The sequence below is a fragment of the Coregonus clupeaformis genome, chromosome 37, assembly GCF_020615455.1.
Source record: "Coregonus clupeaformis isolate EN_2021a chromosome 37, ASM2061545v1, whole genome shotgun sequence".
NCBI classification, from domain to species: Eukaryota; Metazoa; Chordata; class Actinopteri; order Salmoniformes; family Salmonidae; genus Coregonus; species Coregonus clupeaformis.
The window spans coordinates 11,410,190-11,422,431 of NC_059228.1; the positions used below are offsets into that span (position 1 = coordinate 11,410,190).

Consider the following 12,242-nt stretch of genomic DNA (forward strand, 5'->3'; position numbering starts at 1 on the left):
TTGTTGCCTCTCTGATTAATGCCCTCCTTGCCTGGTCCATTAGTTTTGGTGGGCGGACCTCTCTTGGCAGGTTTGTTGTGGTGCCATATTCTTTCAATTTTTTAAAATAATGGATTTAAAAATGGTGCTCCGTGGGATGTTCAAAGTTTCTGATATTTTTTTATAACCCAACCCTGATCTGTACTTCTCCACAACTTTGTCCCTGACCTGTTTGGAGAGCTCCTTGGTCTTCATGGTGCCGCTTGCTTGGTGGTGCCCCTTGCTTAGTGGTGTTGCAGACTCTGGGGCCTTTCAGAACAGGTGTATATATACACTGAGATCATGTGACAGATCATGTGACACTTAAATAAAGTCCACCTGTGTGCAATCTAACTAATTATGTGACTTCTGAAGGTAATTGGTTGCACCAGATCTTATTTACGGGCTTCATGGCAAAAGGGGTGAATACATATGCACGCAACACTTTTCCGTTATTTATTTTTTAGAATTTTTGGAAACAAGTTATTTCTTTCATTTCACTTCACCAATTTGGACTATTTTGTGTATGCCCATTACATGAAATCCAAATAAAAATCCATTTAAATTACAGGTTGTAATACAACAAAATAGGAAAAACGCCAAGGGGGATGAATACTTTTGCAAGGCACTGTATAACAGTTCGAACTGAAAAATTAAGGCACGCTAATTGTCTCTCCTCTCTCCCCTCCTCTCTGCTGCTGCAGCAGTGGCCCACTCACTGCCAGTGGGGTGTTGTATTGCCTAGCAACCAAAGTAAACAATCTATCACGCAGTGGTCATGCCTTTGGGTCATGCATACAAACTTGGGGCTCGACTCAATCCATATAGCCGAAGTTCAGCGCTATAGTGCGACTGACATTTAAAGGCAATGTTCCCACGTTCACGGAGACTGCATTCACGGTAAATGCTGCATGTCGGCTCAATCGAAAAATTCCATTTAAAATTGTAAGTGCGCTATAGCGCTGAACTTCGGCGAAATGGATTGAATCAAGCCCTTAACGTTTGCGAACTTAGTGGATTTCAACTTCGGTTTTTATAACATTGCCGATTCACTTTCGTTTATAAAATGTCCACACTCACCAAGCAGACAGAGTGGTGATTCAGGTCGGATTCTAGCATCTTTTTACACCTTTACAAACCTGAGAATTACTCGCACTGTAGCTGGTACAGATAATGCTAGCTATAGCATCAAAGGAAGTGCATTTTGAAGGAGAGAGTGTGCGTTGGGAGGAGATGGAAACAGTTGGATATCTAGACAGATTAAGGAAGCAAAATTGTTCATAATCATTCATTTACACTACCGCTATTGTGTAAAATATATCTACTACTTAAAAATAAAGTAGAAAATATTATTTAAAATTGATGGATTAAAACGGTTACGGGAGTTATTTTATTTTAGGTCTTCATCCATAATCGTCGGTTACACAATTATACAATTACCGTGCCAGCCCTGGGTGTGCGTGCGCATGTACAGTGAGGGAAAAAAGTATTTAATCCCCTGCTGATTTTGTACGTTTGCCCACTGACAAAGAAATGATCAGTCTATAATTGTAATGGTAGGTTTAATTGAACAGTGAGACAGAATAACAACAAAAACATCCAGAAAAACGCAGGTAACATTTTTTATAAATTGATTTGCATTTTAATGAGGGAAATAAGTATTTGACCCCCTCTCAATCAGAAAGATTTCTGGCTCCCAGGTGTCTTTTATACAGGTAACGAGCTGAGATTAGGAGCACACTCTTAAAGGGAGTGCTCCTAATCTCAGCTTGTTACCTGTATAAAAGACACCTGTCTACAGAAGCAATCAATCAATCAGAATCCAAACTCTCCACCATGGCCAAGACCAAAGAGCTCTCCAAGGATGTCAGGGACAAGATTGTAGACCTACACAAGGCTGGAATGGGCTACAAGACCATCGCCAAGCAGCTTGGTGAGAAGGTGACAACAGTTGATGCTATTATTCGCAAATGGAAGAAACACAAAATAACTTTCAATCTCCCTCGGTCTGGGGCTCCATGCAAGATCTCACCTCGTGGAGTTCCAATGATCATGAGAACGGTGAGGAATCAGCCCAGAACTACACGGGAGGATCTTGTCAATGATCTCAAAGCAGCTGGGACCATAGTCACCAAGAAAACAATTGGTAACACACTACGCCGTGAACGACTGAAATCCTGCAGCGCCCGCAAGGTCCCCCTGCTCAAGAAAGCACATATACAGGGCCGTCTGAAGTCTGCCAATGAACATCTGAATGATTCAGAGGAGAACTGGTGAAAGTGTAGTGGTCAGATGAGACCAAAATCAAGCTCTTTGGCATCAACTCAACTCGCTGTGTTTGGAGGAGGAGGAATGCTGCCTATGACCCCAAGAACACCATCCCCACCGTCAAACATGGAGGTGGAAACATTATGCTTTGGGGGTGTTTTTCTGCTAAGGGGACAGGACAACTTCACCGCATCAAAGGGACGATGGACGGGGCCATGTACCATCAAATCTTGGGTGAGAACCTCCTTCCCTCAGCCAGGGCATTGAAAATGGGTCGTGGATGGGTATTCCAGCATGACAATGACCCAAAACACACGGCCAAGGCAACAAAGGAGTGGCTCAAGAAGAAGCACATTAAGGTCCTGGAGTGGCCTAGCCAGTCTCCAGACCTTAATCCCATAGAAAATCTGTGGAAGGAGCTGAAGGTTCGAGTTGCCAAACGTCAGCCTCGAAACCTTAATGACTTGGAGAAGATCTGCAAAGAGGAGTGGAACAAAATCCCTCCTGAGATGTGTGCAAACCTGGTGGCCAACTACAAGAAACGTCTGACCTCTGTGATTGCCAACAAGGGTTTTGCCACCAAGTACTAAGTCATGTTTTGCAGAGGGGGTCAAATACTTATTTCCCTCATTAAAATGCAAATCAATTCATAACATTTTTGACATGCATTTTTCTGGATTTTTTTGTTGTTATTCTGTCTCTCACTGTTCAAATAAACCTACCATTAAAATTATAGACTGATCATGTCTTTGTCAGTGGGCAAGCGTACAAAATCAGCAGGGGATCAAATACTTTTTTCACCTCACTATATGTTGTAGTTACCATGCAGCTCTGGGGGTGTAGGAACTCCGTTAAGGTGGTGGAAGAACAGTGCTGCTCCTCTCAGGTAGGGTAGGATGCCAGTCTTCACACAACGCCACAGGTGCCAACCAGAGCCCACCTCAGGCAGGGAACTGTCACCACACACACACCACACATTATAAACCACACTCACAGCATGGGTTTAAGCACAACGTGTATTACCATGACGATACGGAGGAAAAGATGGCTGCTTGGTGGACAGGGTAGGTGAGTGTGTATTCTGGGGAGTTCCCAGTGTTGCCTCACCTGCCCAGGTGTGTTCTGAGGGTGTTGTAGAGACAGCAGATGGCCTCCTCCTCCTCCCTCTCTGCTCCCTCACTCTCCTGCTCCATGGTCACCTCCTCTGTTGACGCACAGAATGTACATGTTTGTTCCTTTCTCTATTCCATACAAACATGTTTTCCATTTGACAGTGGTTAACTTCCAACGACTTGTAACTACTCTCTCTTCAACTATCCAAAGGTATGATCTTAGCTGGTGTTGAGAGAACTTTAATATGCATGCAGACACATTTTCACACACCCTGTCCAGGTGTAGGGTGCGCTCTCTTCTTACCTGGGCCTGACGTGAGCAGTATCTGGACCATGTGAGCCACAGTGATGAGGTGGAAGAGGTGCAGCTGGACAGCGTCCACACTCAGCCCTGACGAGTCCTGGGAGTGGACAGATCCGTAGGACAGCACCACACTCACCTGAGAGAGGGATCGGTGTTGACTTTACACTTATACACGATGTAAAAGGTTTTATGGTAAGAGTCAACAATGGGTTTGCTTATGATCTGGGAGCCCAGAGACCTGATATGCCACTTGTCATGCATGTCTGTATGGCTGATGGTATTATTGATGTGTTGATGATCATTTGAGGTCTTTGCGGATATGTAGTCGCTCGGGGGGGGCACTCACCAGCAGGTGCAACATGTCTATGTCCAGGATACAGGGAGAGGTCTCCACCTGGGGGTCTGGAATTAATGCTACAGAAACACACACATTCCATCAATATAACTATAAAACTCAAATCCCTAGACCAAAAAAAGCCTCAACATATGCAACATTAACACATGTGAATTTGAATTCAGGCACTGAAAAGGCCAGCCTACTGGTCCTGCAGCCGCCTGTTGACAGTGTCTGCCCTACCTGCTACCAGTCTTATGAAGTGGCCCTGCACAGAGGGCTGAGAGGCTGCAGTCCAACACGCTGAGCCAAACCTGGCAAGGGAGCTCAGGCAGTCATCCTGCACACACAAACCCCAGTGTCAAATATGTCTTAGCACCTCTCCACATAACACTACTTCCTATAAGACTCCTGTCCACTGTCTCATAGGTTAGAAGGAGAGGTTGTCGTCGTTTACCTGTCTACAAGGTAAACTTCCAAATAAAGGCTTCTCCTCGTCCACCAACAGTCGCTCTGCAAAATGAAAAATGAAATAAAAAAAGTCAGTTGAACATCACAACAAGGGAGTCTATGCTCTGGTTGTGTTTGGACATCTGTGGACCATTCTCAGCATTTGAAACGTATGAATTGACCCATTAAATAACGAAGAACTAGGGCTGTGGCGGTCATGACATTTTGTCAGCCGGTTATTGTCATTCAAAAGACTGCCGGTCTCACGGTAATTTACCGTTAATTAACATAAACACATTTAGCATCTCCAGGCCTCCATGCATACAAGCCACTGATGCACATCTTTGGAACATCTACATTTAAAAAAGTCTAATAAATACATTGAATTTACACCATCACAATAATTCATTATTTCTTTTGTAGTCAGGTCTAAATAAACATTATGATATGAAGAGAATGTATTTCAGAAGAACAGAATATGAGTTGGCCTATGTTATCTGGCTATGCTCCATACCGTAGGCTGTAGGCTTTTAGCTGACAAGATATGCTTAAAAGTCCCATGACATTATTTTATTTTATCTGATTTTATAGTAAGAAGAATATAATTGAACTTAACTGAATAAAATAGAAAGGATATTTTTCCCATTACAGAGCGAGTGCGCATATGAAGTGGATATGTTGAGCGTAAAAGTGATCATTTGAAACAGGTCCTATATGCTTGATTGAGAGTTATTTGGCAATATTAGTTGTGATTGATACAAACCTTAGAAGGTCTTAGAAATCAAAACATATATGGGCTGCATGGTGCAACGATAGGCTATTGATGATTTGAGAAAGTAGCAAAAAAAGCTTGTGCCTTGTTCCTTGCCTCAGGCTGCACAGCTGTTCTCTCATCAAGTCATCATATTTTCACCCATCAGACTATTCTCAATTGAATCTTGTCTTTACTAATATGTCAAATTAGGTTCGATTTAGAATGGCCCATTATCAAATGGGCAGGATTTGTTTACTTTTGGAGTACAGGCTAGACCAATTATGTACCAAAGACATTTTAAAATCAGTTTTGTTTTATGTTTTTCTTCCATGTGTAACATGCAGTAGTCTATGTATTGTATAACGGCACAGTGATAATTTTTATACTAAATTTTTATTTTTTTTGGGCTTGGCCTCATAAGCGTTTTGAATGAATCATCACTGTAGAAAGCGCAGTACATTTCATTTCATTGTGTTCGGCTTTGAAACAACCATGTTTTACACCGTTTCAACCTGCTGTTGAAGTTCTTTCTTCAAATTGATCATCACAGTGAGGTGAGTTTTAAAAGTATGACTGCCGGTGTGACGGTAATACAGTCACTAGACTTAACTCAATCCCACATGTGCACCTTTGATATGGGTTTTATATCACCTTAAACTACGTTGGTTCTCTCATTCTTTTAATTCATCTTGTTTTGTGTCTGTGTGTGTGTCTGTGTGTGTGTCTGTGTGTGTGTCTGTGTGTGTCTGTGTGTGTCTGTGTGTGTCTGTGTGTGTCTGTGTGTGTGTGTGTGTGTGTATGTGTGTGTCTGTGCATTACCTATAGACTGGATGGTGTAGGCACAGCTGCCCCAGCACATGATGGGGACGCGGGGGTCCTGCTCATTGGGGTGCACCTTAAGGCCAACTTTGTAGGTCGCTGTCCCAAACGTTGTCAGCATCTCCTTTATGGTGCTGGAGTAGGGACTCCTGAAGAGACAGGTAGGTGAACAAAATCCAAATCAGAGGAAACCACAAACTAACCCAAAGATGTCTTGGTTTACTCTGAGACGTCATCACTTGCCCTGCACCCAAATAGCTTTCTCTCATAACTCGAGTTACAGTGTCAGTCATGAGCAGTCACTTACGTGGGAGTGTAGTCTACTCTGAAACCCTCAGGGGCAGGGCACCCCTCTTCTACCGTCTCTTCAACAGCGTCAACACCTACACACACATCACACAGTTTAGTGACATAACATGAATGCATAGACACATTCTGTCGTATCACTTCAGAAACACTTTCATCTCAATGCTGATATATTGTGATCGCTAATGATGAATTAAAACAGACATGGCGGAGCATGTCTGGTGTTATGTTACAGTATGAATGGGTGGTGCTATGATAAGAATGATCTGTGCAGGAAGGAACACTCACTGATGGGCTGGAGTTTCCTGTGGGCAGAGTGCATGGCCTTGATCTGCTGACCACTGGTCTTTAGCCACTGACCCAGACCAGGCTGCTCACAACTGGAGAGAGGAAATATTGAAGCGGACTGGACAATGCACTGACCTACTCACTGTCACACTTATTGATAAGCATACAAATATGGGCTGGCCATTGACATGCTAAAAACAAAACATTAGGAACATCTTAATATTGCATTGCACCCCCTTTTGCCCTCAGAACAGCCCCAATGGACTCTACAAGGTGTTGAAAGCGTTCCACAGGGATGCAGGCCCATGTTGACTCCAATGCTTCCCACAGTCGTGTCAAGTTGGCTGGAGGTCCTTTGGGTGGTGGACCTTTCTTGATACAGTGGGGAGAACAAGTATTTGATACACTGCCGATTTTGCAGGTTTTCCTACTTACAAAGCATGTAGAGAAATCCAGAAAATCACATTGTATGATTTTTAAGTAATTAATTTGCATTTTATTGCATGACATAAGTATTTGATCACCTACCAACCAGTAAGAATTCCGGCTCTCACAGACCTGTTAGTTTTTCTTTAAGAAGCCCTCCTGTTCTCCACTCATTACCTGTATTAACTGCACCTGTTTGAACACATTACCTGTATAAAAGACACCTGTCCACACACTCAATCAAACAGACTCCAACCTCTCCACAATGGCCAAGACCAGAGAGCTGTGTAAGGACATCAGGGATAGAATTGTAGACCTGCACAAGGCTGGGATGGGCTACAGGACAATATGCAATCAGCTTGGTGAGAAGGCAACAACTGTTGGCGCAATTATTAGAAAATGGAAGAAGTTCAAGATGACGGTCAATCACCCTCGGTTTGGGGCTCCATGCAAGATCTCACCTCGTGGGGCATCAATGATCATGAGGAAGGTGAGGGATCAGCCCAGAACTACACGGCAGGACCTGGTCAATGACCTGAAGAGAGCTGGGACCACAGTCTCAAATAAAACCATTAGTAACACACTACGCCGTCATGGATTAAAATCCTGCAGCGCACGCAAGGTCCCCCTGCTCAAGCCAGCGCATGTCCAGGCCCGTCTGAAGTTTGCCAATGACCATCTGGATGATCCAGAGGAGGAATGGGAGAAGGTAATGTGGTCCGATGAGACAAAAATAGAGCTTTTTGGTCTAAACTCCACTCGCCGTGTTTGGAGGAAGAAGAAGGATGAGTACAATCCCAAGAACACCATCCCAACCGTGAAGCATGGAGGTGGAAATATCATTCTTTGGGGATGCTTTTCTGCAAAGGGGACAGGACGACGGCACCGTATTGAGGGGAGGATGGATGGGGCCATGTATCGCGAGATCTTGGCCAACAACCTCCTTCCCTCAGTAAGAGCATTGAAGATGGGTCGTGGCTGGGTCTTCCAGCATGACAACAACCCGAAACACACAGCCAGGGCAACTAAGGAGTGGCTCCGTAAGAAGCATCTCAAGGTCCTGGAGTGGCCTAGCCAGTCTCCAGACCTGAACCCAATAGAAAATCTTTGGAGGGAGCTGAAAGTCCGCATTGCCCAGCGACAGCCCCGAAACCTGAAGGATCTGGAGAAGGTCTGTATGGAGGAGTTGGCCAAAATCCCTGCTGCAGTGTGTGCAAACCTGGTCAAGACCTACAGGAAACGTATGATCTCTGTAATTGCAAACAAAGGTTTCTGTACCAAATATTAAGTTCTGCTTTTCTTACTGGTTGGTAGGTGATCAAATACTTAGGTCATGCAATAAAATGCAAATTAATTACTTAAAAATCATACAATGTGATTTTCTGGATTTTTGTAATTACAGACCTCTACATGCTTTGTAAGTAGGAAAACCTGCAAAATCGGCAGTGTATCAAATACTTGTTCTCCCCACTGTACATACGGGAAACTGTTGAGCGTGATAAACCCGGCAGCATTGCAGTTCTTGACACAAACTGGTGTGCCTGGCACCTACTACCACCCGTTCAAAGGCACTTCAAGCTTTTGTCTTGCCCATTCACCCGCTGAATGGCACACATACACAATCCATGTCTCAACTGTCTCAAGGCTTAAAAATATTTCTTTAACCTGTCTCCTCCCCTTCATCTACACTGATTGAAGTGGATTTAACAACTGACATCAATAAGGGATCATAGCGTTCACCTGGATTCACCTGGTCAGTCGATGTCAAGAAAAGAGCATGTTTTGTACACTCAGTGCAGATGCATCAGAGCCATTCTTTGATTAATATTTATCAGAACATATTTTAAATAATGACCTGAATTGTATAAAAACAACCAAAAACATACATTCGCTAGCATGGTCTTTTTTCTTTTAAATCGTTGAAAACTTTTCTCAGCCCTCTATGTGAAAGTGTAAATTGTCTGAATGACCTCTGTAGTTTTGGAGGTGACGACTGAGCCTTAGTGCCGAGTGAGCCTTGACCTCGTGTGAGAGTGAAGTGGTACTGTTGACGTCAGAACTCTTGAAGGGAACTAAACTGGTTTAACTGGGGGGGGTGGACTGGTTGGAGGTGAAGGAGAGGCGAGGGACCAGAGGGGGTTCCATCACGTGACAACCACTAATCAATGTGTGGTCGCTGTGATCCTGTATCCACTACCAGTCAAGTGTGGTTTCCTGACCGACGGTGCATCTCAGTAGTCTTAAGTGGCTTCCTCTCTTCCCCTTCCTCTGCACTGATCTGAAGGAACTGGACGGGTGAAAGCAAATTCCCATTGAGAATTCACTATAGGCCTTCTGAAAATGATGGATAGGTGAAAGCAGATGAGCACAGATAAAGGAAAGGAAACCAAATTAGACTATGAGAGATGCACCCCAAATTAACACGCGCGTGTCCTCTGTAGCTAAGTTGGTAGAGCATGGCGCTTGCAACACCAGGATAGTGTGTTCGATTCCAGGGGTCACCCGTAAGTAAAATGTATGCAGCATGACTAAGTCGCTTTGGGTAAAGTCGCTTTGGGTAAAGTCGCTTTGGGCATATATTATTATAATATAGTGTGATTGGGTACCTGCTGGAGCCCTTGGCGCGGGGGAGCAGGGGAATGACGGTGTTACTGAGGCACTCGCACAGCGGACACAGGAACTCCCCGTTCCCCACATCGTAGCTGGTGTGGACACGCAGTCGCTGCTGACGCCGCTGCTCCTTGGCCTGCACCGCCTCAAAGTACCTGCACACACACACAGGAGATGAGAACTGTTGAGTTTCTTTTCCAGATACCCAACCAACAGTCAACTCTACAGGCCCACTGAATCCTTCCACCTCAAGATCCAAACCTTCCATTTTACACAACCCCCTGTATGTGTCATAGTGCCCTGCCCCAGCTCTGTATGCCCAGTGTGTTGTAGAACCCTGAGTCTGGCTCACCTCTGCCAACAGTGAGAGTGCATGATATGGCCACAGCTGCCTGTGTGGGTGCCAAACGACAGGTCAGGGTGCATGAAGAGAGGGTCGTAATGCTCTGGAAAACATAAGCAGGTAAGTCAAGCAATGCTAGTATATCATTCACGGACAAAAAAACAAATAAAGACTATACATCCTCCAATCTGTGGTCTAGGGGGTAGGATGAAGTTGCCTCTTGACACTGATCTAAGGTCAGTTTAACATTTCCTCCACCCAATAGTTAAGGTTAGGACTTGAGGGAAGGTACGCTGATCCTAGATCTGTACCTAAGGGCAACTTCTACTCATCTGTGACCTAAGGCCCTTCAGTTTCTCTCTCACCGGGGTCGTGCGGCGGTCTTTTGCGGTTCTTGGACATGACGGTGGAGCGCTGGACAAAGGCAGCCAGCACCATGGCCTTGCCGTCAGCCCTGATCTCCTGCTCCTCCTGGCACAGGATACACGTCACCACCTGCCTCTTCTCCCTGGGACAAGACCGCCTGGGGCCCACACACACCAGGGCTGCGTCTGATGAAGTGGGGCTGCAGGAGAGAGAGGGGGGCAGGTGAGAGACAGCTTATAGAGTTTGATTGAGTTTAGGGTGGGGATTGAGCGGTGAAATACAAGTTTGTTTGTGTGGTGGGGTGTGTGTGTGTGTGTGTGTGTGTGTGTGTGTGTGTGTTGTCAGTACCTGTGCTCCAGTGAGGAAGAGGTGGAGGCATCCAGCTCCTCTAGACTCTGCTGGAACAGCTCCTTGTTCTCATTGATAAAGTGTCTCTGCATCTCTGACATCTGGGCCATGATCTTCTCCCTGCGCAGGCGAGCCATCTCCATCTTCCTCTTCCTCTCTGCCTTGTCCTTGTCACACACCATCTGTAGGAAGGGAAGACACAGATGCAATATATTTTTCTATTCAATTCATGAGAAACTAAATAAATGCCACTAGGTGCAACTCCTCTTGGATGTGCTAGACCCACCTCTTCCTGACCGTGGCTCCCGCTGGCAGTCACTGTGCAGGTGAAGGCGGTCAGCTCCCGTATCGTCTTAATGCTGGCCACCGTCTGCACAGGGACACAATAATATTACCTCATAATATTACCTCGTCAAAAAGTGAGAAATCAATATAAAACACAAGAATACATCTTTCTATTTTATCTGACAGAAGTAATCATGGATATGCATTTGTCATGATGACCACTAGTTGCATGCTGCCCTATGCTGCCTCCTGGTGGCCATGGCATTTACATTATTGCAGTGTACCAACTCAAACACTAGGTGACTTCTATGAGAGTTGCATTGGTAGGAGAGGTTGTAATAATGTTGACCCACCTTGAGGATCCAGCGGATCATGTCCTTGTGGACCTCCAGGTGATGGGCGTTCTGTAGGTTCTCCAGGAGGGCCAGGACACTGGCTGTGTTACTGGGGGCTTCCCCTGGGCCTAGGATACACCCACATACTGGACAGTTACATACACTTGTTAAAAAGTCATGGAAATCTTACTAATGTCGCAACAACAACAAAAAAGATGGGTTATTCAAAATGTCAACCTTGACAGTGTGCAGGTCAAGTTTGACAGTTTGAATGACCATATTATTCTTAGAGCAACATCCCTAAGATTTCTCTCGTTCAGTTTTGCAGATAGTTTCAGAGTGAGAGAGTTAGCAAAACGGGTTCTGGATTTCAGGCTAACATTTCACTCCCTGTACTCAGTGTCATGTTTAGCATGAGAAGGAGTGGAACGATAACTCAGACTGGTACCCAGGCTAGGCGGGACTGACTTACGGGAGATTTTGAGGGTGAAGTTGAAAGAGACGTCATTGTCTTCACTGCTGTTCTCTAACTGCTGCTGTTCCTCAAGTAGACCCATACCTATTAGGTGCAGTACCTAAACAGACATACGGTTATGGACAGAGATGCTTCTAATGGGCCTACAAATAAACATGGTAAGACACTAACACACTTTCTCTAACACACGCGCACGCACGCACGCACTGTGTGGTCCTGGTCCCCCTCACCCTCTGCAGCATGGACTCAGACCAGTGCCCTCCGCTGGGCTCCACGGCCCACTGCAGCACGGCTCCCAGCATTCCAAGCAGCACGTCACACTGCAGAATGTTCACCAGGCTGGCAAACAGCGGGGAGAACAGGGGTAGTACCGGAGGATGCAGGGCTACAACAAACAAAAA

At 45.2% G+C, this 12,242-nt stretch overlaps 1 protein-coding gene across 6 annotated transcripts in view; it reads right to left on the reverse strand.

The window, feature by feature from the left end:
- Window positions 1–12,242, reverse strand: part of LOC121553704 (E3 ubiquitin-protein ligase UBR2-like) — a 44,620-nt gene that overhangs the window by 13,330 nt on the left and 19,048 nt on the right. For 3 of the 6 annotated variants that reach the window (XM_041867025.2, XM_041867023.2, XM_041867021.2), the window contains exons 24-40: window positions 12,072–12,226; window positions 11,839–11,941; window positions 11,385–11,494; window positions 11,033–11,116; window positions 10,747–10,928; window positions 10,398–10,597; window positions 10,042–10,135; window positions 9,686–9,844; window positions 6,654–6,745; window positions 6,367–6,442; window positions 6,060–6,208; window positions 4,494–4,549; window positions 4,280–4,376; window positions 4,049–4,116; window positions 3,703–3,838; window positions 3,394–3,490; window positions 3,109–3,239 (exon numbers count right to left, since the gene is read on the reverse strand). In XM_041867025.2, coding sequence (XP_041722959.1) covers window positions 3,109–3,239; window positions 3,394–3,490; window positions 3,703–3,838; window positions 4,049–4,116; window positions 4,280–4,376; window positions 4,494–4,549; window positions 6,060–6,208; window positions 6,367–6,442; window positions 6,654–6,745; window positions 9,686–9,844; window positions 10,042–10,135; window positions 10,398–10,597; window positions 10,747–10,928; window positions 11,033–11,116; window positions 11,385–11,494; window positions 11,839–11,941; window positions 12,072–12,226 — 1,989 coding nt within the window. Of the gene's footprint in view, window positions 1–3,108; window positions 3,240–3,393; window positions 3,491–3,702; window positions 3,839–4,048; window positions 4,117–4,279; window positions 4,377–4,493; window positions 4,550–6,059; window positions 6,209–6,366; window positions 6,443–6,653; window positions 6,746–9,685; window positions 9,845–10,041; window positions 10,136–10,397; window positions 10,598–10,746; window positions 10,929–11,032; window positions 11,117–11,384; window positions 11,513–11,838; window positions 11,942–12,071; window positions 12,227–12,242 lie in introns of all 6 variants that reach the window. The other 3 variants (XM_041867022.2, XM_041867020.2, XM_041867019.2) reach the window with 1 other exon arrangement.